General features: G+C 38.0%; 1 protein-coding gene across 10 annotated transcripts in view; it reads right to left on the minus strand.

The window, feature by feature from the left end:
* SCEL (sciellin) overlaps positions 1-27,083 on the minus strand; it is a 113,960-nt gene that overhangs the window by 73,690 nt on the left and 13,187 nt on the right. For 8 of the 10 annotated variants that reach the window (XM_045566922.1, XM_045566921.1, XM_045566920.1 and 5 more), the window contains 5 exons: positions 12,084-12,145; positions 11,271-11,388; positions 8,415-8,519; positions 4,588-4,656; positions 47-115 (listed from right to left, as the gene is read on the minus strand). In XM_045566922.1, the coding sequence (XP_045422878.1) occupies positions 47-115; positions 4,588-4,656; positions 8,415-8,519; positions 11,271-11,388; positions 12,084-12,126 (404 nt within the window). In that variant the 5' untranslated portion in view covers positions 12,127-12,145. The remainder of the gene's footprint in view (positions 1-46; positions 116-4,587; positions 4,657-8,414; positions 8,520-11,270; positions 11,389-12,083; positions 12,146-27,083) is intronic. The other 2 variants (XM_045566923.1, XM_045566928.1) reach the window with 2 other exon arrangements.

A 27,083-nucleotide genomic window follows, 5' to 3' on the forward strand; every position in this document is an offset into this window, starting at 1 on the left:
AGAATACTATACTTGAGCCTTTCCCAAAGTTAGTAGATACTGGTACCTATTGGTTAGTCGGTTATCCAAGGTATTGGCCTTATACACTTTAGCAGCATCATTTCTGTCTGAGATCCTTTATAAAGAAACAAGACAAAAGTCTGGATAAACATTTAGATTATTAAACTCTTTTTAGGCCTCTTTCATGCTAGAATAACTTTACAACATAACCTTTCTCTAGTAAAGAAACTGTTTTTTTCAGATGTTACATTTTAGAAAATTTTACAGTTTAAAAAAAGCTACTTATGATGACAAAATCTATTTATGAGGCTATTTTAATGTAGTTTGAAACTTTAAAAGTATTATGCCTTTTGCCAGGTTGCCTTTCTGACTCACTGAGCATTTAACTCATTAACTACTTTTATATACTTTGTTGTTCAGTCATATATCTAGTAAATGACGGTACTTCCTATGTTGATAAAGCATCAATGGACTACTTAAATATTTTTACAATATTTGTGGCATAGATGATATAAAGTGTTTGCCAAACTCATTTTCTTTTCTTCCTGAGCACACAGGAAGACCACATTTCCCAATCTTTATTGCAATTAAGTTGGGGCCATATGATTGAGTTCTAGACTAAAAAATGTAGGCAGAAATGTTATTTGCCACTTCCAGACCCAACAAAAACCTCCGGCATAATCTTCCATGCTCTTTCCTTCCCTTCAACTATGGCTTTGGTGCCCATGGGTTGAAGGCGGCAGCATTAAAACATGCAAAGGACGTGTTCCCTGAGTCACTGCACAGACTCCAGCAAATCACACTGGACTCTGATGAGTCAAGCAGTACCTTATATTGTGTCAAACCATCTAGATTTGGGGAAGAGAAAGGGGACTTGTTAAATTAGTTTACTTTGACTAATACATTTAGTTAATAGCTCCTAATGGCTATCAGAGGTTTTAATCCCTTTAATCTCATAGATCTAGAAAAGGTGTGTCTGTCTGCCCCTTGGATCGGGAAACACAAATTAGGGAGGTTATCATTCCATGCCAGTGGTGGGGTCTCACGACTTCAGCCCTGTTCCTTCCTTCCTTGCTTCACACCACATAGGAAGGCTCCTCCTAAGACCTGGGCCTGTCTTTGGGAGCGTTCTGCAAGCTTTCGGGAAAGTAGGATACAGCAAAGCTAAGCTCAGGAAAACAAAAGGTCAGTAAGACTCTTCTGTTGATCCCACACTACAGGTCTACTATAACTTTGCCTGAACTTCTGCTTTCACGATCAACTTTAGGACACGGCTTTAAATAAACTGTTCCTGCTAAGGTGGACACTGACTTTGCCCCTCTCTAAAAGAAGTTCATGTGGGGAAAATATGACTTTATTTAAAATAAAATATTACTTATTTTAGTCACAAACTAAAAATCATTTCAATTTCTAGATGTCATTTTGGTATCTGTAACTAAACTATTGGGTGATGACTCTAATACATTAAATTTCTGAATCAAACAGAACAGCTTCTGTTTATGCTACATAATAACCACAAACTGCTAACTCTTGAATACAAAAGGAAGAATAAATAACTGGTTATAACACTCTAGTGTTGTAGGTAACTTAACACGTCTTCCTGTAGTTATAGCTCCATATTCTCCACAGACTGTTCACAATGCAGGGACTAATATGGACATAATCCTAGAATCCATGTGTAAAAAAAACTCATGTCTAAAATGATCAGTGGGCCAAAGACTAGGATCATATCCCCTGCACTAACTGAAGCCTCTGAAGCTCTCAGATGTTTAGATTTCGAAGGCTCTGCAGTAAATCACTGTGAATACCATAGGTGAAATGTCAGGCAATCAGCAATCTTAAATCTTAAATGTTTTGTGGGAATCCTAGTCAGACTTCATAGCTATCTATGAGATCCTCATATAAGATAAAAATAACCTTGGAAAATTGCTACTCTGGTATACTGAAAACAGCAATATGTCTAAAGTAAATGGAACCTTAATATCAAATGTTCTCAAGGTGGGTTCTGATGTTAAAATAAAACAAAGTTAATTAAAATTCCACAATGTAAATTTATATGGACAATACTAAATATAATAAAAATAGCTACCGACTACTCTTTGCTTGTCATTTCATAGATTTTCTCTACTCTTCAGAACATCCCTGCAGAGCAGGTGTAATTATTCTCATTTTATAGATAAAGACATAGAGACTCAGAGAAGTTGGGTGACTTTCTCTTGGCTTCACAACTGGGAAGTAGTCTATCTCCAAATCTTTTCACTGGGACCCAATGTCATATATCTGATTCTGTATGATTGTCCCCCAAACTCATATATTAGGTTTACATGTCTTTCTTTAGTTATTATTCTTCACCTGTCACAATTTCTTTCATGCTACCAGAGGGATATGTCTATTAACAATCATGGAATGAACTCTAAACCACCATTCCAACACATATGTCAATATCTTATTGCTGGGGGAGATTAATTTTGTATTTATCCTGGAATTTAGGTTTCTGTCAACATGTGATATGAAATAGGTTGTTTTAATAAGAGTGGGGCTTGGAGACAGGAAATACTCAAACACTATAATTAGCAACATGATCAAAAGAACCAAAGGAAAAGTTATACTTTCACAATAGAGCACTAGGGGGCTCCCAAACCTAGGTTTTCCAAATTACTCATTCAACCACCTTCATGATTTGGGCCATATATGCACAGTACATACTTTATTATTTACTTATGTTTCTTTAGCACACCTCATATTTTACCCATATATTTATATTTTAATAGAGAACTCTTCCAACTTGAACTCATATTCACTAAAACAAATGCATTATTATTAAAATGCATGCACACACACCAGATATATTTGATTATCTTCCTCCTAAAATTATTTCACATCTTGCATTTTGGAGTGGCCCACATTACAGAAGTCTGACTCCTGCTAACAGGACTTTCCTTTCTTTACTGATTCCTGCGTTTTCTTCCTCACTTCTATTTCCACATTTACTGCCTTGCAAATGAGCTGACCAGGGCACTTCTCCCAAGCATGCCACTAAACCTCTGTAAATCACTTAATCTCTGGCCACATTTTCTAGTGTATAAAGTGAACAGTTTGGGCTATATTGATGGTTCTGAGTTTTGGCTGCACATTATAAATACTTTATAAGCTTGAAAAAAATGCCTGAGTTCCACCTCAGGCTAATTCAATCAGAATTGGGGGAATGAGGGGCAGCAGGACCAAGGTGTGTCAATAAAGTTTAAAAGCTCCTCAGTGGTTCTCATTTGCAGCTAAGGTTGAGAATGACTTAACTGGACTGCCTGTGAGGTCTAGACCATTTCTAACATTCCAAGGGTGTGTTTTGACTGGCCTGACAAAAACTTTCAGACACACAGCCTACAAAAGCTTGGATCTCCCATCTTTATTGAGGCTTAATTATCTCACTTTAAAATTCATTCCTAGAAACAGGGTTTCCTTCTTCAATTAACTGTGCAAAAGGACAGTCTGCAAGGCCAAGGCAAGTGAACAGAGGTATTTTGTCTACCTCTTCTCCGTTCACTTCTGTGGAGATGAGATCTTGTACATTAACTTCTACAAACTCATTTTTGATAAGACTGATAATTAAAAGAAGAGAGAGGCCATCTCTTTAGAATGCCAGTGTGGATTAGGAAGACTGACTTTGAAAGCCTATATGAATAGGACAGAAGTATATACATTTGCTATATTAATCAACACCAACATAGTATGAATACAGAGTCTATTAGATGCTGTAAATTTCAGCATCACAGTAGGTGCCACAACCCAGTAGGTGCCATTTTTGCCTACAATTGCAGCACATCTTTAGCTACAGAGAGTGAACCCAGCTATCACTGGCCTGGGGTGTCCATGGTGCTTATACTCCTATGAAAGATGTTAACTTCGTCCTTTACTTATGCTTACTAAGCACCTCTACCAAATATGAACTAAAAACGTTACTGTGGCATTGCCTGTCAACCTGAACAGAAGTTTCCCAATTTTCTCTATAGAGGTGAGCCTTTTCCTTGACCTAAGAGGAAACTAATAACAGGCACAACACAATGGACTCATTCTACAAGCCATGTAGTGACTCGAGCACTGGAAGAGCAGTTTCACTTTGTAAAGAGCTAATGTCTTTATCCAACAGTGTATCAAGACTATTGTATTATTAAAATTTACAATCTCTTCATAAAAAATTTGTACAGAAACTGCTGTTTTTCCCCCATCAGGATAGAAGAACCAAATGCTAGAACAAGGGCTATTCATATTCACAAAAATAACTATATTCTTCATTTTACATTGAACAAACAGATTCCATGCAGTGCCCACCCTACCTGTACTCAAATCAGTGTCTCTCAGAATTTTTTATATCAATCTACTATTAGCAGAATTTTAGGAAAATAATGTATCTAGTCAAGATTTTGTGAGTTCTGAAGAAGATAGTTCAATCTTTAGAGCCCCCATCCCTGGGAATAAAATATCAAAGTTCAAAGCATATTTTGGTAAACATTTAAATACCTCATAACTTTATAAGAAAGGGAATTTAATATGTGTTATACATTCCACTTACACAGCTCAAAAGCACCTTACCTGTCCAAAGTGTCATCAGATCTATACCGACTAATTGTAGCTTTTGGCTCTTCTCTCTCATGTATTTTCCTACAGCAAAAATAATTACCAAAAGATCAAAGAAATAACAAAAAAAAAACAGTTTACAAAACCTACCAAACATCTGGCAAATTTTTGACCTATTTAGGTAGGAAATGTACATGTTACCAAGGAAAGACTGATTTGGAGTACCAAAATCTTTCGAGTTTTTTTTTTTTTTACTTGGCTAGAATAAATTTTGGCAAACCTACTTCTCTATGCTAATAAAGGATTCGTCTCTGGCTCTAATTATTTCTAACTACAATGTGACATATTCAAATTGGGTATAACATACGTAAAACAAACAACACAACATGCAAAATGGTTAATAACTAATATGTACTCTTGTCAATGTCGTTGATTTCTAAATAATAGGCACTCAATCCCTTATAATCAGCTGCGTTTAGTTTGCAGAGTTTTAGCAGTGCCATAAGCCAGCACAATGGGGTAAATACTAACATGCTTTATTGAACATTCAGCACCGTGGACAGGGTGGAAAGAAAAGAACTCACTGGCAGAAGAATGGGAGGGACAGAGAAGAAAGAAAAGAAAAAGGAGGAAACAGGAAAATCTGGAAAAAGAAATGAAAAAGAAGAACATGGAAGATGAGAGAAAGGATAAATGTGGAAAGAAGAGGAGAAAAGAAGAGTGATCGGGAGAAGTAAGGAGAGGAGAGATGGAAGGCAAATGAGCAAAAAAAGGCAGGAGAGAAGGAGAGGAAACAAGAAACTAAGGGAAGGAAGGACAGGAGACTTGAAAGGAGGAATCACTATCGTGGGAACAGTGAAAATATCCTGATCAGACTGATCCAATAGGGAAGAAAAGGCTATTTAACACCTCGTGTAACCCTGTGATATAAAAAAAAGCAAGCTCTTTGGGGAATTATACCATGATTTATTGTGTTTACATTTCAAAGCATTATTGAAAGCCAACAGATCAAAAGCATTGAATTAGGATAATTACTAAGACTGGATACTCAAGATTCAATTTTAAACTTGATCTGGTATATTTTAACTGAGCATGTATTTGGAGGTCGGCAATATACAAAGTACTATGCCCATGACTATGAGGACATCTAGAATTAAATAACTATAGATGCTACCCACACAGGGCAAGACAGACAAATTAGGTATGCACATCCAAAGGCGGAAAGTGGTCAGTGCCATAAAAGAGGTTCGGAGGTAAAGTACAAGGAAGTTCTAAGCTGAGAAAGCTGATTTCCAAATGTAAAAACAGAGAAGGCTTTACGGATGAGGTGCAGTTTGAGCTGGGCCTTGGCAGATAAATAGATGTGAACATTTTCAAACTGAGGTAGAGGGAACAGTATCTATCAGTGAAGGCTAGAAAAAAGTAAAGAAAAATGCCTAATATAACTCCCCAAGGTTTTTAGGAAACCTCAGAGTGGTGAGGCTCGCCATCCTGTGAAGGTGCGAATGCAAAGAGGTACTGGGGGACCCTCTGACCCCTTCCATAAAACAGCCCCTCACAGATACCATCACTTTATATCTCTTTAGCAGACTGTATCCTTTCCAAAGCTTATCACAACAAGACATATCACATTGTGTTATTTCTACTATATTGTGTTAGTCTCTCCCCTCCCTCACCTTCAGCTAGGAGGCCAGGTTGGAAGGAGGGACTTTGTTTTGTCCCCAGTCCGTAGCACAGCATCTGGCTCACAGTAGGCATCCCACAGGCACTATTTGTCTACTAGCCTTATTTGATATATTTGAGTAATCCATCAAACGATATACACAGAAAAATTTCCTACTTTATAGATAATATGAAGCTGTCATCTAAGGTTAGGAGAATATATTATTTTTTTTTCCTTTTCCTTTATTTTCGGTCTTTGCTCACGCCTGCACTCGGCACACATTGTCCTTTCTGCTGGACGTGCTTCTTTCCCTGCCCCATGCCCACCAGCCAGCCTTGCCTACTTGGGAAACTTTTCCTCCTCATCCTTTAAGAAGCAGTGTCAACACCAAAGACTACTTCCTTGGTGAGGTCTTCAATTAATTACTCAGGCACAGTTAGTCTCTCTCTCTTGTCTATTCCCATAGCATACTCACACATCTCTACAACAGCACTTCCCTTGGTAAATTTTAGTATTCTATTTTAGTTTATGGATAGTTTTCCATGCATGCTAGAACTCTCCAAGTCAAAGATTGTGACTTGCACATCTTCGTATTCCCAGCACCTGGCACGAGGCCAGCACATAGCAGGTGCTCCAAAGTGGCTGCTGAATGATCATCAGAGTGAAGACAGCCTCCTCGGGGCAGAAAAATTACAACCAGCATGATTTGAGCAAGTGCCAGGAGAAAAACAATCTCCCCTACTCTTTGAGGGAGGTGTATTCTGTGATATTAGTTGTAGGTCTAGGGCTTAGAGATTTTTGTTACCAAAGAAAAAAGCCTGATGTGCTACTTTGGCCAAAATGCTGGCCACCAAGAGGAAGGGGCCAGGCAACCAATATAATTTAAAATACAAAACAGACATGGAAAGCATTAAGTTCCTGTTATCCTAAAGCACACTGTATAACACTAAGAATATGATGCTTAGTTTTCATTATCACACTTCAAAACAAGTATCTATGTTCGTTAGTAGTTCCAGAGAAGGGTCAATAAAATGGAGGGAGTAATTTCCATTGGTGGCTGAACTCAGTGAGCCTCCCCTTCATTGGTGAGCTGAGGGCCAACTGAGAATCAGACTGTAATCTTCAATATCATGACAATTGGGAGAGGGCCTAGGTAGAGATTCTGCCAGATCACAGAATAGCAAATCAGCTGCACTAAGGCTAGCGTCAGGAAAATGAAATGGCTACTTTACACAGAAAACAGGTCAAAATTATGAAAAGGTTTAAAGTGGTTGAGAGAAATTCACAGATAAATGTTTCCAAAATAGACATATTCAAGTTATCTACTTAACTTTTTAAAATCTACACAATGAAAGACAACCATACTCCCTTACCAAGAGGCTCTTGGTGAGAAACAGACACAAGCCACTAGACCAGATACAACTTGCATCTGATAAATAATTAGGTCTTTTGATGGGTGTAGTTGTTTGTATGCATTCCAAGTACAGATGTGTTTTAATAAGAATATTATCTATTTACTTGATCAATCTGAGATGATTTACATCCTTGTGATTATAAGTTTTGTCTGAATTTTCCTATCAACTTGCATTTGGAAGTGTATTTGCCACTGAGGATCAGTTAGTGTTTTCCCACAAACTCAGGAGTTTCCAAAAAGAAATGTATTCTCCCATAAGGCAAGTGAACTCTGGAGTTGTTATTTCTGTGTTTTAGGATTCTTTTCTGTAAGGTTCAGAGATATGTCGTCTAGTGATGTTTCTATAGGAGGAGGACCATCTCTGTGCAGGAGGACAGAGGGGTGATTGTGTTCTGCCTCCAAGCCATAGTTCTGGGAGAACAGAGCTGGAAAAGCACCACTGGTGCCCTGTGGCGAGCCCTGATTATATCAGATTCTTCTTTACGTGCCCAGAATATGAGGGAAATCCTGAGGCTAGCTACAAATATTCAGCGGACTTCAACAAGTCTTTTCTCAAAACTACCATCTTTTAGACAAAAATAAATAAATAAATAAAATAAAGAATTTTGATAGAGATTGCATTAAATCTTTAGATTGCATGTTGATTTTGCATCCTGCAACTTTACTGAATTCATTTATTGTTTCTAACCAGAGTTTTTGTGTGGAGTCTTTAGGATTTTCTACATATTAAATCATATTATCTACAAAAAGAAAAAAAAAACCTACCATCTTTGTGCTCCTGCCAATGATGTAACTTGTCTAAACACCCACCTGTCCAAGGCATCATGGGAATTGTGTCTGTTGAGCACCACCCTACCATAATTTTCGTCTCTGCAGAGAAAGAATGAAATTATGTCACATAAAAAGTTGCTACAATATTTGCCAAGCACTAAAAGAGAGAGACAGGGGAGATAGCTTCCAATTTTTCGGAAGGTTAATTTGTTTTACTTCAGGCATAAGAACACAACTATGTATCTATTTTAACCAGTTACCACTTGAAAGAGCATGGCGAAAAGAAACAAGTTTGCCAGTGCAAATGATCATTTACCCCATGAGATTGCCACATGATTCAACAGTGAATGAGTGTTTTGTTTTGTTTCATTTATCAGAGTGTGGGAACACAAGGCCATCTACTTTATATATATTAGAAGAGTCTTTTTCTGCAGGAAGGCAAATACTAAAGCTTTCTACAAATATTGTTTGAATTTGATTAAGCCCATTATGTCTGGATATGTTGGTGGACTTGACAAGTTTCCTTGATAAAATGTAGGAAAACAAGTACCAATATTTGTGGTGGAGGAGACTGACAATTCACAGGAGACTTAGTTTTTGAACCATGAGAATACATAGTTTGCTCTATGTGGTCTTTAAAATAACCCTATGAATTAGTCAGTGAATACACTGTCATATCCAATTCACAGATGAGGAAACTGATCAGGCATTTTATGGCTTTCCTAAGACCATAAGGTTAGCAAGTGACAGAGGTGGGTCTAGGACCCAGATCTTTTTCTTCAAAATCTTTGCTTTTTCTACTAGTCAACCCTGCAATAGACCTTCATACATAAAATCCCAAAGCCATGTCTTTCTTATTTTATACAGTGGGCCTGAAAGTACAGGCAATTTTAGGAAATGTCAAAACATGTAGTAGAGCCTCCAGACTTGAACCAAGGCAAAGAGTATGTATCTGAACCTTTTTCGCATCAGCCCAACCAAACCTGAAATACCACATTTTTCCTGGTTCTTCCCCACGAATATTACACAACACTCTGGAACCATTTTTAATTAAGCTATAAATGAATTATAATAGACAATTAAAAAGAAAGATAAGTAGTGAAACTGAAACAATGCCAGCAAATATACACCCTCAAAGATCCCAAGAGAATTTTCGTATCTTCCTTGGTATCTCTTCCTAAAACTTATGAGAGAGTAGTAGACACCAGGTGTGTTCTTACCTGAAGAAGAATCATAACACACGGCCTAGAACCGGGCCAGTGGGAGTCAGGGAAGCATCAGAGCCAATTTCCCCTTCATTCAGCAGCTCCCATGCCATCCAAGCTGGCTTCCCCAGATTTTTTTAAGGGAGGCATGCCTGGCATAAAAGCAGCATTCCTACCAACTGTGATTGTCTTATGCATTCTATATTCACCCATCTGTGTAAATACTTGCAATCCAAAACTTATGGTCTACATCTGACATCACATTACCACTACAGAGAGATAGAAATGCCATATTAGGCTCTTACAGAAGCAATGAGTGCTGTTTCATAGAAGGCAATGATTGCTGTCCAATAATACTAACTCCAAAAATTAGTGTGAGTCTCTAAGCACCCCTATATTTCCTTACTATAATAAGATTTAATAACAGAAATTAATAGATTTTTTTATTCAATATTCACAAGGATGTCCCTCAAATAATCATATATGAATAGTTTATAGATAGTTTAGAGTAGGTATCCTGTAATTCAGGATTTCTCAACTTCAGGGCTATTGACACTTTGGATTTGACAATTTTTTGTTGTAGAGGCTGTCCTATGCATTATAGAATGTTTTGAAACATCCCTAACCTCTACCTATTAAATGCCAGGAGCACATCCCAATTTTGACAACCAAAAATGTCTTCCAAACTTGTCAAATGTCCCCAGGAGGTAAAATTGCCTCTGGTTGAGGAATACTTGTGTAATGAAAAGACAATAGGCCATGTTAAAAATCTCAATTCCACCCACTTAATAGCTGTGTGTCATTGGACAAGTTACTTAACTTTTCTGAGCCTTAGGTTTCTCCTCTATAAAATGAGGATACAGTATCTATCTTGTATGTTTGCTTTGAGATTTAAAGATGCATTATGTGTACAATATCTAGCATCAAGCTTAAAACATAAGGAAATCAGAAAATGTATATATTTGTATACATAATCTATAATGTATACATAATTTATAATAAATATATAGTCTAGACAAATATATATTAAAAATCTATTTTAGCAATGAGGCTACATGCCTATGGTCATAGTTTTCAGATCTTTAAACTTACAGCTAATAGAAGCAATGCGCAAAGCAGACAAAACATTTGGTGGTAAACACTTTCCCTTACAAAGTAATAGCACATTTTCCACCCTTTCAATACCTAGAGTTAAATGGCCAAATGAGACTAAAATGAATTGGGAATTTATTATTAAATTTGTAAATTGGAATTATACTATTATGTGTTTGTTTCAACTGACATGATCAACCCATATCAGGAATCTCCTTATCATGGATTAACTGTAACCTTTTTGGAAACTGGAAAGTCATGTTTTCTTTTCAGTTTACCAAGTAAGCACATATGCCTACTCTTGGTGACAACCAGGCTCTCTCTCAGTAATGACTCACATTCTCTTATGTATGTGGATATTAAAAATGGTAGAGATACTCTTGAAAATGTGATGGAACCAATTTATGCTTAATATATCTTACCAAAAATTAGACCATGACACAAAGTGTTTTTAAAAGAGAAGTGTTTGGTTTTCAGATGGCCATTAGCTTCCCAAACAGAGAATGCTTCTCGCGGCTCATCCATCCACCCACCACTGTCCAGACCCTCTTACTTTTCTTCTTCAGGACGTTTCTTTATCCAGCTATTATCCTGTAAGAAAGCTCTTCTTTTGTTCACGTCGTGAAACCCCTGTTGTCTCAGTCTGGCCCCCTCAGTGGAACTCTTCGTATCTATGAAGAGAAACATGAAAAATTGGGAGAGGTAACAGTGTGGTGTTGAGTGTGGGCTTGTTAACCTGAACATCAGGAGAGGCACATCTGATTGGCCAGAATCAGTCTTCTAGGCTTGCAAGGCTAGTGCAGTTTCCAAGTAGGATGCACCAGCAAGAAAAAACAAATCCCACACCCCACAATAAAAGATAACATATACAACTGCTCAGGTGCCAACTGAAACTGCCAGTGCAGCTCATGAGGCCCCATCCAGCTGCTGGGAAGGCAGAACCAACAACCCGGAATAAACCGAGCCAGAGCTTAATAGATTGGCCATTTTACTCAATAAGAAATATGACTCAGAAGTACATACAGGAATGTTTTTATGGTACCTAGTAAATAATAGTCAATAAATCCCAGTGTATTTGATTTTAAGTAACTTAATTCTTTGATCTCGTGAGAGTAAGAAGTATAGAAGGTCACATTAAAAAAATTTTTTTTTAAAAAAACACCCAAAGATTTTCTAAAAAAATCTTTGAGTCACAATTATATGAGTAAAAGCTGTAGCACTCTTACTTTTTCTTAAGCCTCCCTTTGACAAGGCTAATTAAATTAGATTGCTATTTCTAAGCACTCAATATCTGTAGTAAAGAATTAGGATCTGTGAGTTTTCCTAGATCTTTAAGTTTTCTGAGTAAGAGAAACATTTACATTACCATTCCCTGTGGGAGACGTTTTTCTCAAGGCAAAATTGGACATGCTGCCTTCCAGTAAGGACCTAAAAGAAAAATGGGAATGGAAGAAAACATAGCATTACTAAGAATCTGGAAATGACTATGTCTTGGCTAACCGAGGCACACTTTTCAATGACATTGACAAAGTCACATGATCTGGCATAACAAATACATAACATAAAGTGCTCCCTAAGAACCTGACAGTTCATTTATTCCAACATGTTTATTTTACAAATGGAGAAAATGAGGCCCAGGGCATTTAGTGTCCCCAGTGTTATATAACAAGCAATTGGTTGAATCAGACCATCAATTAATTCATTCTTTCAATCAATAAATATGCATTTAGTACCTACAGTGTGCCTGGCCTGGCACTGAGCAAGGAACTGAGGACAAAAAGATGAGTTAGACAAGTACCTGGTCATAGTCAAGAGGAAGAGAGAGACATTGCGTTGGAACCCATGGCATGGTGTGAGGAATGCCCAAAGGGGGTGCATCTGCTCCTTATCAGAGAAGCCAAAGCAAACTCAAGCAATTGACACATAACTAGAAGGGAAGAAGTCAGATGCATGGAAATCATAGATCTGGGGCAACACTCATGATTTTAGGCAACCACCACATGGGAAAGTTCAGAGTTCCTTAGCTAAGACCATCCACTACTGTTAAGGTGTGAAGGGGTTAAGGCAAACCACAGTCCCAGTTTGCTTAGGACTGATCCAGTTCCCCAGAGCTGCATTATGACTGTATGGTACTTCTGCCTTCATGGTCCCTTCTTACACACACACATATATACACACAAATTAAAAATTATATTTTATGAATATGTTAGTATGAATATAATCTAAACTGGCTTCATTTTTATTATTAAATTCATATTTTTCTTCTGCTTTTGACAGTAATTAAAATTGAGCACTTCTGTGGGTCTTAAATGCATTGTGGGCCTTGGGCACTGTGCCTAGACCCAGAGACTAGCCCTCGGTCTCTTTCAGTTTTAGAACCAGAAAAGTCCTGCACAAACCAGATAGCTGGTCACCCTAGGTTGGGTATTATGTTCTTTGCAGTGTCCATCCAACCAGACCATGTATACAACGTTGGAGGGGCATTTGATTTTAAGTCAGAAGCAAGTTCTAGGTCCAGCTTTATCACATTCGAGTTCTGAGACTGAACCACTTAACTTCCCTGCAAAATGGGATCGATGAAAACTGTCATCTATTTCATAAGGTTTTTGTAATGATCAAATGAATAATGTATACAAAAACTACTTCGTCAAACTATAAATCCTATTGGACTTAAAAAAGCATTATTGGATAGCCTTCTATGGGTATAACTTCAGGGTTATAAAAGCCCCCACCTCTATCTTTTGATACAAAAGTTATCTCCTGCAACACCTTGCCATAAGACCTGAAGTGGTAAAGATACATTCCTTTGGGTCAAGGGTTTATTTCCCCTGGAGTCTTCTTTTATAATGCCAGCAGTGCCAGCAGTGCTACAGAAGCGGAGGCTGTAGGTGCCCAGACCAGGTCCCCTTTACCAGTCTGGGGCTTGGCAACTATAGGCTCATGACTGCACTTTCTCTGAGGACTTGCCCTTAGTTGGTGGGGCTGCCTGGTTGCAGGTCCTCCCTGCCCACTACAGCCTGCAGCCGGGCTTTGTACCAACCACCCTGTCCCTGACCTGTGCTCTCTGTGTCTTCAATCGTCTGACTATATAGGGTGATTACTAATAGCATGGAGTTAGAAAGACCTGCATTTAAACAACGCTATTTCCTGACTGTGTCACCTTGGGTATGTTATTAGCTCAAGTACCTCATTTGTAAAACGAGGTGAAATAGAGCTATTATGAGGTTCAAATGAAATAACATATGTAAAGTGTCTAATTATTGCCTGCCACACAGTAGGTGCCCAATAATTCTTAACTTCATGCCTCTACTCTATCACTTTGGAAAGCAAAGAGCAAAGATGTAGGAGAGATATGGTTGGATGTGGGGAGGGAAGGGAACAGACTTGAACTTGCAGCTGGGCATGCAGGCAATGTGAGGGAGCCCCTAGCTGGTTATGTTTGGAGATTGCGTAAAGCAGAAAGGAAGGTAAAGGGGCACCTAAAGACAACGTAAAAATCAACTAATTGTTAATTTTGTCTTTGTCTGCTAGTGCTTCTCAGGATTCTTGGCTAGCCTATTTCCTGTTCCTAAATGGGCCCTGATAAATTCTTTTCCTCTTAGCTGATGAAGACCTGGAGAGTTCTCAGCTGATTGAACTGGGGCTCTGCGGTGGCCAACATGTTGAATGCATATTTGATGACACATTTGCAGAGATCACAAATTCAGTTGTGAGATGAAGGGCAGGGGTGCTTACTTGTCGGTCTCTCCAAGAGACTAAGTTTCTAGTGGGCAAGGCCTAAGTCTTTCCTTTCTATTCCCAGAATCTGGGACAGAGTAGGTGCTCCCTAGGGGCTTGTTATCGGCTGATTGGTGTCCCTCCAAAATTCATATGCTGAAGTCTAAACCCCTATTACTTCAGTATGTGACTATTTGGAGACAAGGCCTTTAAAGAAATTAAGTTAAAATGAAGCCCTTGGGGTGAACATTAATTCAACCTGACTGGTGGCCTTACAAAAAGAAAAAATTTGGAAACACAAAAGGACACCAGAGAAAAGGCCATGTGGGGACACAGTAAGAAGGCGGCCAACTGCCAGCCAAGGAGAGAGGCCTCAGGAGAAAGCAAACCTGTTGACACCTTGATCTTCGACTTCCAGCCTCTAGAACAGTAAGACAACAAATCTCTTTTGTCTAAGTCACCCAGTCTGTGGTATTTTGTTATAGCAGCCCTAGTAAAGTAATACAGTTCTCGGGAAAAAATGATTTAAGTATTTCTGAAATAGCCAAGTCATTCAAAGAGCTTTGTGCCATACTGTCCCTGACTGTGTTCTCTGTGTCTTCAATTGTCTTACTGCACAGGACAATTCTAATAGCATAAATATCCGCAGGTGAGCCCCTGCTCTGAACAGGGTACCTCCCAGGCATTGTCTTTCATCCTCACACACATTGCAGGGTGGCTATTATTACCTCCCATTCCCAGATAAGACAACTGGAGCTCAGGGAGACTTATGTCACACGGTCAAGGTGTGAAGAGGCAGTGTTGGGCTTCTAATCCTCAGCAACCAGCAATAATGCTCATCATAGTCACTGCAAGACTAAATCAGTGCCTTCGCATTAGAGCAAGAGAGGGATCGTGAACAGCAGGGCCTGCCTCATCCTGGATATCTCACTCTTTGGAAGTCCCATGAGCTCTGCCCCAGTGCTGGACCCCAGGAGAACCAGGGCAGCCTCTTAAGGAGCCATTGCAACAAACCCTCATAGGACAGCCTTCTCTGTGTATTCCCTGATATTCCTTTGGTTATAAAACAGGTCCATGCAAAATCTTGTACATGAATTATGTGCTACTGTGTTATAGTAGCATATAATAGCCAAAAAATGGAAACAACCCAAATGCCCATCAATGGACTAATGGATATATAAGATGGTATATCCACACAATGGAATATTACTCGGCAATAAAAAGGAATGAAGTCCTGATTCATGTGACAGCATAGACGAAACTTGAAACATTAATCTAAATGAAAGAAGCCAGACAAAGAAGATGATATATTGTATGATTCCATTCATATGAAGTATACAGAATAGTCAAACATATAGAAAAAAAAGTAGATTGGTGTTTGTCAGGGTTTGGAAGAGGGAAGAATGGAGAATGTTAACAGGAATGGGTTTTCTTTTCAGGGTAAAACATGTTCTAGAATCAGATAGTGGTGATGGTTTCACACCCCTTTTAAACACTGAATTTTACATTTTAAAATGGTGAATTTTATGGTATGTGAATTATATCTCAACTAAAAAAATAAAAACAAAAACTGGCAGCAGACGCAGGCCTTCTCTGAGCTAAGCATGCTTATATGGCCTTTGTGGTTTTGCCAGAATAAAATGGAATTAGATTCTATTTCACAAGATATCTCAGGCCCATGAGGACTTTGTATCTTCATCTACTACTAACACTTGGACCCTCCCTAGGTAAATATCTGCATCAAATCCTAAATGCTAAGCTGGTGTCTTGAGGAAAGCATGGATCATTCATCACTGTAGACCTGAAAACATGCTCTCTGAACCTGAGCTATCCAAGTCACTGTTAAACTTGGGCAATAAGGACAAACAGGACTTGGTTCCTGTGGCTCCTGTGACTCACGAGCAGAGGCCACATGAATACGTTAAACAACTATTGAGAAACATCCAAATTTAAAACTTTCTAACTCCTGGTCAGACCCCATTTCCCATTTATGGCTTGCAAACAGGGTCACTCTATTGTACAGGAAAGCAGAAATGAGAGTTGCAAGGAAAAAGTCAATGCCAGGCAAGAGTATGTCGATGTGAACTAACAATGGGGTACAGCAGACTATGTGACAATAAGAGAATGTGATATTCTACTGTGTTATCAAAACATGTAACCACTGGATAATGTGTTTTCTGTTTTTTCAGTTGAGCTTATGCTATTTAAAAATATATGCTATAGATACAGATATATCTAGTATATATTTAGTAAATATAGGGTATATATAAATATATTATTTATAAAATAAGTATACAACACAGCTATCCCTATAGCTATAAACTTAAAATTCAATTTTTAGAAAACATTCTAACACACATTAAAACACATAAACTTACCTTATGCATACCGTGTTCTTCTATCCATACTACTTAGGCTACCTTCCATGAACAAATATCCACTGCATGTAGAAATTTCCCTTACCTTCTTTTAGAGGGTTAAAGATGCACACTGGATCTTTGCAGAATTCCTGCCCATCTCAATGTCAACACCTCTGTTCTCCCCGTTATATCTCATCTTTGCCTTCCCTTTATGTCCCAGAACTTTCCATTGCTCTCAAACTCTCAAAGTCTATTTGAGCCTCATTGCCTCAGCATCCTTTTACTAGCCAATCTGAAGTAAAATATGTCTGAACAAGTAAGAAGTTACTGTGTTGGTGGTGGCATGGAAGGAAACATGATGGCGCATGAGCTGAAAAGCCTCAGGTTGAGTTCCAGCTTTGCCACTCATTAGCTACTTGGAACAAGCCTCTGCTTTGGCCTCTGCAGAGTGTGGGTTACAGCAATCTTAAAAGGTTGCTGTGGAAATTAAATGAGATAGTGCTTTGTATGTTATAAATTATTATAAAATCATCTAAAGTGTTATCATTGGCTGAACTCTCTTCCTTACCCAGCAGGGCCTAAAGGGGCAGCAGAAGCCTGGGTCAGAAGCAGGACGGAGGTGGGATACGGGTAGAATAACAAGGAAAACTCAAAAAAACAATATCCGTATGGGGTTTTGGCAGGGAGCTACATACCATGGAAAAGGAAACAAGATGAAAACTGGGATGTCCAAGAGAAAGCAAGTGGGTTTCTTGGAAACTATTCCTAGAAAGTATCCCAGAAATTCTGGGTTGGAGCCAATGGGGGTGTTTATAGACCTAAAACTAGTCATTAGCGGAGAGAAAGGGGTTAAGGCTCATGAACTTATTCGGGTGACTTATTTCATTTTTTTCTCATTTAACCAGGCCTTCTGGAGAATATCTAGATACCAAAAGCATGAAAATATCAGACTCTTTAGCAGCATGTTGAGTCTGATGGGAGCTAGCCCTGAATAAAAGACAAAGAAGAGATACCTGTTTTTCGCTATACAGCTCTCTGCAGGAAGTGCTGATAATATGGGAGTCTACCACAATCTAACCCATCCCAGCATAGTACCCAACCCTAGCTGCAAACCCCTAGGTGGGCTGTGGGTGGAGGAGGTGGGGGGTTGGAGCAACAGCACTGAGCTATTGTAAGGGTCTGCTTGCAAATCCTTCTCTCAGCATCCAAGCATTTTTTTTAGTGGAATATAAATTACTAAATCCATCATACCTTTTTGTCAACCAGTGAATTACTAAAAATATAATTAGTCTCATATGTGAAACATCATGAAGTTCTCTAATTTTAAAAACGAATTTTCATGCTCAAATATGTTAGTAATCATCACTTTATATTTTAGGGTAAATCTTGATTTTTATATTTAGAATGCCTCCAGAATGTCATGCCTCCCTGTTTTAAATTACAAATTTACTGATATGTTTTTTAGTTTAAGATTTGTCTTGAACTTTTAGGGGGGTATCAAAGGAGCCCTGTTCAAATGGAAGAGGGCAAGAAAGAAAGACCCAGTCACAGATAATCGGGAAATTTCCAAATAGGAACTCATGGTATACTATGGTTGCCTATCTAATATTCATTCTCCTCTTTCTTATTGTAGCTAAAACTACATTTCTCAGCCTCCCTGGAAGCTAGAGGTAGACACATGTGTACTTCTGACTATTAAGACTGAAGCGGACATTCCTGGGAAGAATTTGTCCTTTCCCCCTCTTCTTTTCTGAAATTAACATGCCTTGCAGAGCCATCATCTTAGGCCTTATGGATAGTGAGCAACCATAAGGACTAAATTCACACTCTAAGGATGGCAGAGCAGGAAGTTCAAAGGAGCCCAGTTCCTCAACAGTGTCACAGAGCTGCCACAATAGCCAATTATCTGTTTCTAGACTTCTCCTTCCAAGAGGAAAATAAGCCTCCTAGTTTGTTTAAGAGATTGCTTTTCCATTTTTTTGTTACTAAAACCTAATGCTCTTCCCATATGTTACCAAGTCACCATGGAGCAAATAGAAGGCCTAAAAGCCAGTGGGGGTCTATAAATGATATTTGTGATTCTTTTATCAGTAAGTCATTATATATGTGTTCAATGTTCCTAGCAAGAAGGGTTACTTGTTGGGCCCCTACCATGTACCACCCACTGTACCCTGTGTTTCAGGCAAATTATCTTATTTAATCCTTCCAGGTGAGTACTATTATCTCTAATTATAAGAGCCTCAAAATCACAGAGGTTAATAACCTGCTCAAATCATGCAGTAATTGGCAGAACCAGGAGCTGTAATTAGGTCTATATGACTGCATTGCCAGCGCTCTTTTCAGTAAGTGATACTACACGTAACTCAAATTGCCATGTGATATGGCCAATTCCAGGCACTCAGAGAAATGCCCTGGAGTTCCAAAAGATGGATGATAATGGAAGAGGGGCTGGGAGGCGCAGAGTAATGAATGGCTGCCCCAGCATCCCCTGACAGCTCAGCCTCGGGCCTCACCCCTCCCACCACCACCTGCAGCCAGAAGTGGCCTGACACTATCCCTGACCATACTCCTTCCCTGGATCTGTTTCATACAGACCGCTCGACAATGTTTCATTCTCTTTTGTAGCCCCATGGTGGCCATTGCCACAAGCTAAATGAGAAAGGAAACTGTAATATATTCTATTTATAGTGATAATAGTTTAGTAAGAATGCTGGATTTTTTCTTCTGAAATGAAAATGACTACTTGTGGGAATTAAATCTTTCTCATCAAAGCTGCATGTTGCAAGGCAGTGGTGGCCACTGTCAGATGGCCCAAGCCAGACAAGGTCTGCCCTTTAGACTATTTTTCTTTCCCCTTTGGCATCTCTCCTGCATCTCCCCCCGCCCTAGTCTCCCTCAGCCCTGCCTGCTCTTTTCCCCTAAGGACCCATTGGCCATGCCACCCTAACCATCTCCCTTCTGTCAGTGCAGTTGGAGGCCCTAGAGCCATTTCTAGAAGCTATAATCAAAAGCCTCTAGGGTTCAAGTCCTTGTTTCAACTCTACTTCCACAGACATTCGACTGCAGTGGAACTCTTTCCATCTTGCCCGGGATATAAATCGGTATTTATTATATATACATGGATATTTCTTGTACTGTTATTAAAAATAGATCAATGTGAAATGACAAATGTTTGAGATGATGGATATGCTAATTATCCTGATCTGATCACTACATATTATATGTATTGGAACCCATGAATGTGTACAATTATTATTTGTCAATTAAAAGAAACAGACATAGGTCAACAACATAGGTCTCTGTAAGTAATATCTTTGTTCAAAAATGCCCTCGTGTTGAATGGATTTGAGATTACAAGTCTCTCAAATTGGTAATGTTAAAAAGTAAATGCTGCCAAGTTTTATTTTTATGTAATTCTTTAAAGGAATTACGTATTACTGGGGCTGAGGTTATCCTGACTTTCAAATCTATACAACACACAAATAAATGACACTTTAGTAGCCACAGTTCAGCTAATTGAAAATAATTCTAAGTGCCATCCTTCAGTTTAATTCCAATTAAGTTTTTAGTTTCTCATGAGAAAGATGATACTCTAATCTTGGCTGCTCAAAATGCTGTTGCTAGTACATATGCCTACCGATTACAGACACCAGCAACTGTGCCTTCCAAGTGGAATATTATGGGAAAAGATGTGTGAAAGCTGGGAACTCCAAAAGCCTTTACCTTTAAAGCACTGAATGTGTAAGTTGAAAACTCTGATGTGAAGTCATGACATCAAAGTGCATAATAGAGAAGGAAAAAAAATCTTTTCCACTCCTGGCCCATCTTCCATTTTCTCTTTGAGGCCAAACACCAGAAAGAGCTAATTTCCATCTACTGCCTACAGCCTCTGCCCAAAGACATCTGTCTTTAGGTTTTAGATGAAATCACTCTGCTTAAATGCTGAATCATGAAATCAATCAACTTTCTTAGTTCTTTTTGTATGCATGAAACTATCAGCATCCCCTATTTCTTAAATTTTTCTTTCTTTCTTTCTTTTTTTTTTTGAGACAAGAGTTTCACTTGTCACCCCGGGTAGAATGCAATGGGTTCATCATAGTTCACTGCAACCTCCAACTCCTGGGTTCAAGTGATCCTCAGCCTCAGCCTCCCAAGTAGCTGGGACTACAGGCATGTGCCACTGAGCCTGGCTGATTTTTTTCTATTTTTAGTAGAGAGGAGGTCTCACTCTTGCTCAAGTTGGTCTCAAACTTTTGTACTCAAGCAATCCTCCTGCCTCAGCCTCTCTAGTAGCTGGACTATAGGTGCCCACCACCATGCCCCAGCTAATTTTTTCTATTTTCAGTAGAGACAGGGGTCTCATTCTTGCTCAGGCTGGTCTTGAACTCCTGACCTCAAGTAGTCCTCCCACCTCGGCCTCCCAGAGTGCTAGGATTACAGGTGAGAGCCACCGTGCCCAGGCAAATTTGTCTTCTTTTCAGCTTCTCCTCATCTCCCTATAGCCTTTCTCAACTTCCTTCAGTATTTTCTATTTTTAATAGTAGCACTTTCCCTGGAAGCATTCAGGTCCAGTAGGTGACCTATTATCCCCCCAGCCCCAACTGTTCCTGTCCCAGCACCAAGAATTCCCTAGGCCACCTCCCAGCTCAGGCTACAATCTACAATCTTCTTTTTCATCTTTTGGGTCTTCTCAGCACAAAGACTTTTTAGATCTCACTCTTTCTTCCTACCCAAGGACAAAATGCCTCATGGCTTACCTGATACTATCATTACCACTCCCTGCTTTCTCTTAAGAAAGATTGTGTGAGCAAAGAAACTAAAATTGGTAGGGGAAGGGCACATAGAGAAAAGAGAATAGGAAAAGTAAGGCAGAACAGAAAAAAAATGTGCAGCTGAAAATAGATTAACACAATAAAGGATGAGGGAAAAAGACAAAAAAAAAAGAAAAGTACTTCAGTCTGACTGCTGATATTTGGAGTCATGCCTTAATTATAGCTTTATCCATCTTTATATGTATTGTCTGATTTACGCCTTGCACAATACTTTTATGTTGTTACTATTATTATCCTTATTCTGTACCTAAAGGAAACTTTATGTCAAGTGATTCCATGAAGTCAGAGTCTTTTTGCAGAAGGCTAGGGAAGGATTTGGGAATGTGGGCAGCCAGTAAAAATTAGTTTTTTTCTGGACAGGAGTCTCAGGATGAGTAGTTATATATATCTAGGGGTTATATATCTAGCGGCTTGCACAGGTGGGATTCAAAACCAAATCAGCTTGTACCTGTCTCAGAAGCCCAGGAAACAAAAAGGGGCCAATAGGTGGAAAGTTATTCTGCTAAAAGAAATAGTAAAAGGAATAACAACCCCTTTGCAGTAAAGATCCATGATGGAGCTCAACTAAGAGCAGGAATGGGAGCAGATTTCTTTGGCCCATTTCACCACAGCATCATGAGATCATCACAGAGTGACAGCTGAATATTTTTAACTGCTCCAAAATCTCCCAATCAATGTATCAAGATTCTAATATACTTATGTAAATTGCTATCTTTTTGGAAATACCAAATGTGAATAGTTGCCTAGGGTAAATCTCTACCATGATGGAGAGTATAAAAAAGCTAAAGTAGACTAAGAAAAGAAATACAGCAAAAACGTCTAGAAAATGGCACAAAGTGGCAAATGGCCCTGGTGGTATTCATCTTTGTGTATGAGAGTCCTGAGGGTTTCATGGCCTGGCAACAGTCCCAAACCTACTGCTACTTGTTTCCCAGAAACCAGTGAAATGGGGAAAATCCCTAAGAACTGGAAAAAGATAAATGCTATAAAATCATTTTCAATAGAAGAATAAGAGGGGCCCAATAATGATAAACCAATAAACAGAAGCATTATCTTTTGGAAAATAACTAAAACAAACCATCAAACAACTAATTATCACCTAAAAGAACATGAAATATTATGTAAAGGAGAAAACAAACAGGGCTTCATGAAGTGTAAATGTTAACAAGCCCATTTAAATTAATTTTTAAATGGTCTACCAGACATGAACAACTGTGTTTACCCTGAATACATAGCATAAAAGGAAATCCAAAAAAAACGATCAGGCTGGTAAAGACCCATTTAGCTTGCTGTGATGGTTAGAGATCAGCTATTTCTTTAGTTACACAGCTTAGCATTGGGATATTTGCTCAATGATGGTGAAACAGAATGTAGCACAAATGCAATCTTTCAGCCACCCAGATGTTTGTATGCTACCAATTTCCTGAGTCTTATAAGCCCCTACCATAAAATTTCCTCACTGTTGATTCTTGCCTTTAATATGTGACCCTCACCCGCTCTTGTTTCCATCTCTCATCTTTTCTGCAGAATGATAACATCAAGTTTTAGCATGAATAGTTCCATACTCTCTGGAACAATAATGTATTTCATTTTATAAAATTTACATGAGTCTAATATTCATTAATAAAAATGCTAGCCAATAAAAACTATCACCTGAGCCCCATGATGAGCTATTTCCAGTTCTAGCTGAAAATATTTGTTAGATGAGTGAAACCTCAAATTTTGACCACAAACTATCCCCTGTTAGTTATGTTAAATACTACACTGTATGTCATGTTCACAAAAGCTCTGTCAGGTGGTCATTCTTTATCCCAATTTTACACAGTATAATCTTTCTCATTATATTAGGAATACTTGCTCATTATATAAAATGTGGAAAACACAAGAAAGCGTAATGAAGAAAAATAATCAGACACTTTTCATCAATCATTGTTATTTTCTTTCAGGGTATTTCCTTGTCTATTAGATTCTACAGACATACACTTTCCAATGCCATTAAAATACATTGAAATATTTATTTTGCAACTATAAAATATTTTATTTCATTTATCTATCAATGTAACTTAATTACCCTGTTGTTTCTTAAAAAACCATACAAAAATCTTTGACCACATCATTATTTTCTTTGGATGGATCCTAGAAGTAAAATTACTTGCCAAGGAGTATAATTTCTAAAATATTCTTGATTCCTATCATCGAGTTTCTTTCCATATATCTTATTCTAGTTTACAATCCAGTAGCACCATATGAGTGTTGTGGAGTCAAAAGTGACTCCAGCTTGAATGCTAATCTGCCATGTTGACTTCTAAATAACTCCAGTCCCGTGAATGTCTCCTGATCTCTACTTTATTTACTGTCCTTAGTGTAAGAATGTGTCAATCTTGATGTTATCACACAAATTATAGGCTATTACGTAAATAGCATTCTTGCCTGTTCTGGAAAGTTGCCTTTAATTGTCTTACACAGAGCACATACTACCTTTCCCTAGCCCTGGGTCTAGGAGTTACAGGTGTGGAGATTTACCAGTCTTGTGGCCACTCGAGACCATGCTTCCTTCTGTAAGCTCCCCCAATAAAACACCGATCCATGTGGATTTACTTTGGTACTGGTGAAATAATTCCCTTTGTCACTGATATGGGGTTCTTCCTTGGTCACATATTAAATTCTTACATATTTGTGAATATACTTCATGGCTGCCTGTTCTTTTCCAGAAATCTGTCTTTAGTTCCTTGCAATAGAAACAAACTATTTTAATCATCATCTATTTATAATATGTATATTTTAATATCTAGTCATGCAAGTACTCCTCATTAATTTCCTTTTTAGAAATTCTATCAGCTATCCTCATTTACTCATTTCTTTCAGACCACTTTAAAAATATTTTTTCAGGTTCCAAAATAAACATTGTATTAGAACTTTGGATTGAAATTGCATGAATCCTATAAAAGGCTTTGAGAAGAGCTGACCTTTATGATAAGCTTTTACCTTTATGTCTTGCCCCAAAATTTTCTTATTTTTTTCATCTGAATCCCACATTTTTCTTGTGGAGATTTTGTTCTAAATTTTTATATTTTTCATGCTGCATGAAAGAGTCATATAACACATGTAATACTATATTATAAAATATGTATATAATATAAAATTATATAATTTGTATATATATATTAATTTTTCAGCAAGAATCCTATTTTTTTTAATCTGCTGGTGCTGTGAGACAGGCACACTCATACAAGTCATCCTTGGTCAAAGTAGGATCCTGATTCAAATTTAAGTCCATCTGGACTCCAGTCCCCTGCACTTTTGTATACAAATTCCTTTTAAACTTTTACACACAGCATCTCTAATGACAAAAGAGAGAGCCCTGGGGAGAAGTGGGAAGATGGCAGGATTATACGGATAGTTTTCTTCAAAACTCTTTAACTAAAATAAGTTCTCCATACAAACATGTACCGTGCTCATCTTGTCATTTTTGTGGCATTTGCTAGAATATTGCCACAATCTCCTAGGATGTGTGTATCTCAGTGTGAAAAGTATGGTCTATAGTTCACTGTCTTCCCTCAGGAGGTTGTATATAAAGGAGACTTAATAACATTTTAGAGCCAGGGAAAATTGGATCTAGAGATAAAGAATAAATTATTTGGATCCTTGGAGCTCTCAAGTATACAATTACAACGATTATTCAGGACGATTGGTTCTCATGTCTAGAAGTAAGCCAGTTGTTATTTAATAGATAGCTATAAAATTCACTCTTCCAATTAATTATCACAATAAAAGGATGATTTGAAGTTTAGTAACTAACATAAAATGAAAGCCAATAAATGTAGCTGTCATTTGGCAGAGAATCCATCTGAGAAAAAGCCTCTCCCAAATCTTAAAATCATATGGCTTTTTACAACAGTAAGTTAGAAACACTTAAGGATTATAGTCTATAAAGACTTTTGATTAAAAAGTGAACTTGGAGCAACTGCAGATAGGTAACAGCAATGAACACATAACATTCTTATTTCAAAGTTCTCAGCAAAAGAAAATGGAAAATGGTCAATAAATGACCTAGAAACAGGACAGATGCAGAAGAAAAGCCAAGTGGGACCAACAAAGATTTCCCTTGGACTGCTGGACCAAGGAATTTACCACCTTGCTCTTAAGGAACTCTGGAAGTTAATGCCTGAATCCTATGGGATATTACTGGTTAAATCATGCTTGCTAAAGTTGACTGCCAAGTGAATTATATGCAGTCCATTCCACAGCATGAGTTCAGTCATTCAAAACATCTCCTCTTTTGTTTACAAAGTCCCCAGGAATGTGAATTTCTCAGGTATTTCATCAAAATTCGTACCTACAGAATGGTAGTTAAGGTGAGGGTGTTCCTCATTGTGTATACCACAACCCACACACATACAAGATCACCTCCCTACTAAGGGGCTACTGGCTTCTGAGATTATGACCTCATAAATATAATAAATAGCAAGACTGACTCCAAAAGCCACAAGTTGGAAATATATTCCATTACATCTTAGTCATACATACGCACTATAACATTTTCACGTATTGCTGGGTAAGCAAATTCTCATTTCCATATCATTTGTAGTCCCTTTAAAAAGATGGAGTGTGGCTCATTTCCTGCTAATATAAATTTTATGTGAAAGAAATCTGAAAAATCACTGAGAAAATTCAGTAAGACAAAAGACGAGAGATCTGGCTTCACATTCTAGTTCGGACACTCTGATTCTAGCAAGTTGCTTAACATTTATGCTTTGCTTTCCTCATCTAAAAAATTCAGGAATTAGAATAGATGAGCCTATACTCCTTTCCAATTAAAAAATGATGTCAATTAGATGAAAGAATTATATGAAGCTAAAATTTTAATGAAAATTCTGTCCTGTTTTTCTGCATTCTCTGTATATCCTGACATTTAGAATCATACAAATGTTTTACTAAAATTTTTACTCATGTCATATCTCAGTTTTCTCAAGTTGATTTTTCTAATACTGTAAACACTAGAGTACAGCAAGTTATCTGGAAGGTCATACCTGTGTTATAAACTGTGGATGTGTAAGGCAGCTTTAAATTTAATCACTTATCATGTAAAATAAAAGTATCCACAATTGCTACACTTTAGTTTTCTGATTACTATAAATATTTCAAAGCCAAGTCATAAAATTCGTCCCTAAACCTTTGGGAATTGAATACTGATGTATCTAAACTCCTCTGAGATTGTAGGCGACCTGGCCAGCAACAGGAAGCAATGAAAACTCAAGTATTCAAGACAGAGCCAGGGACACTGTGTGAATGCCCCTTGGAGGACACAGAGCTGCAAGTTACGAGCTGCAGATAGTTCCTGCATTTCAATCCCACAGCTCTGTATCATGGATGGAAATGGTGAGAAAAAACACAAGTCAGACAAGCCAGCTTAACTATTCATTATAAAAGAAAGTCTGGTTAAAATAACTTTTCTAT

This window comes from Lemur catta, chromosome 13, assembly GCF_020740605.2.
Source record: "Lemur catta isolate mLemCat1 chromosome 13, mLemCat1.pri, whole genome shotgun sequence".
Taxonomy (NCBI): Eukaryota; Metazoa; Chordata; class Mammalia; order Primates; family Lemuridae; genus Lemur; species Lemur catta.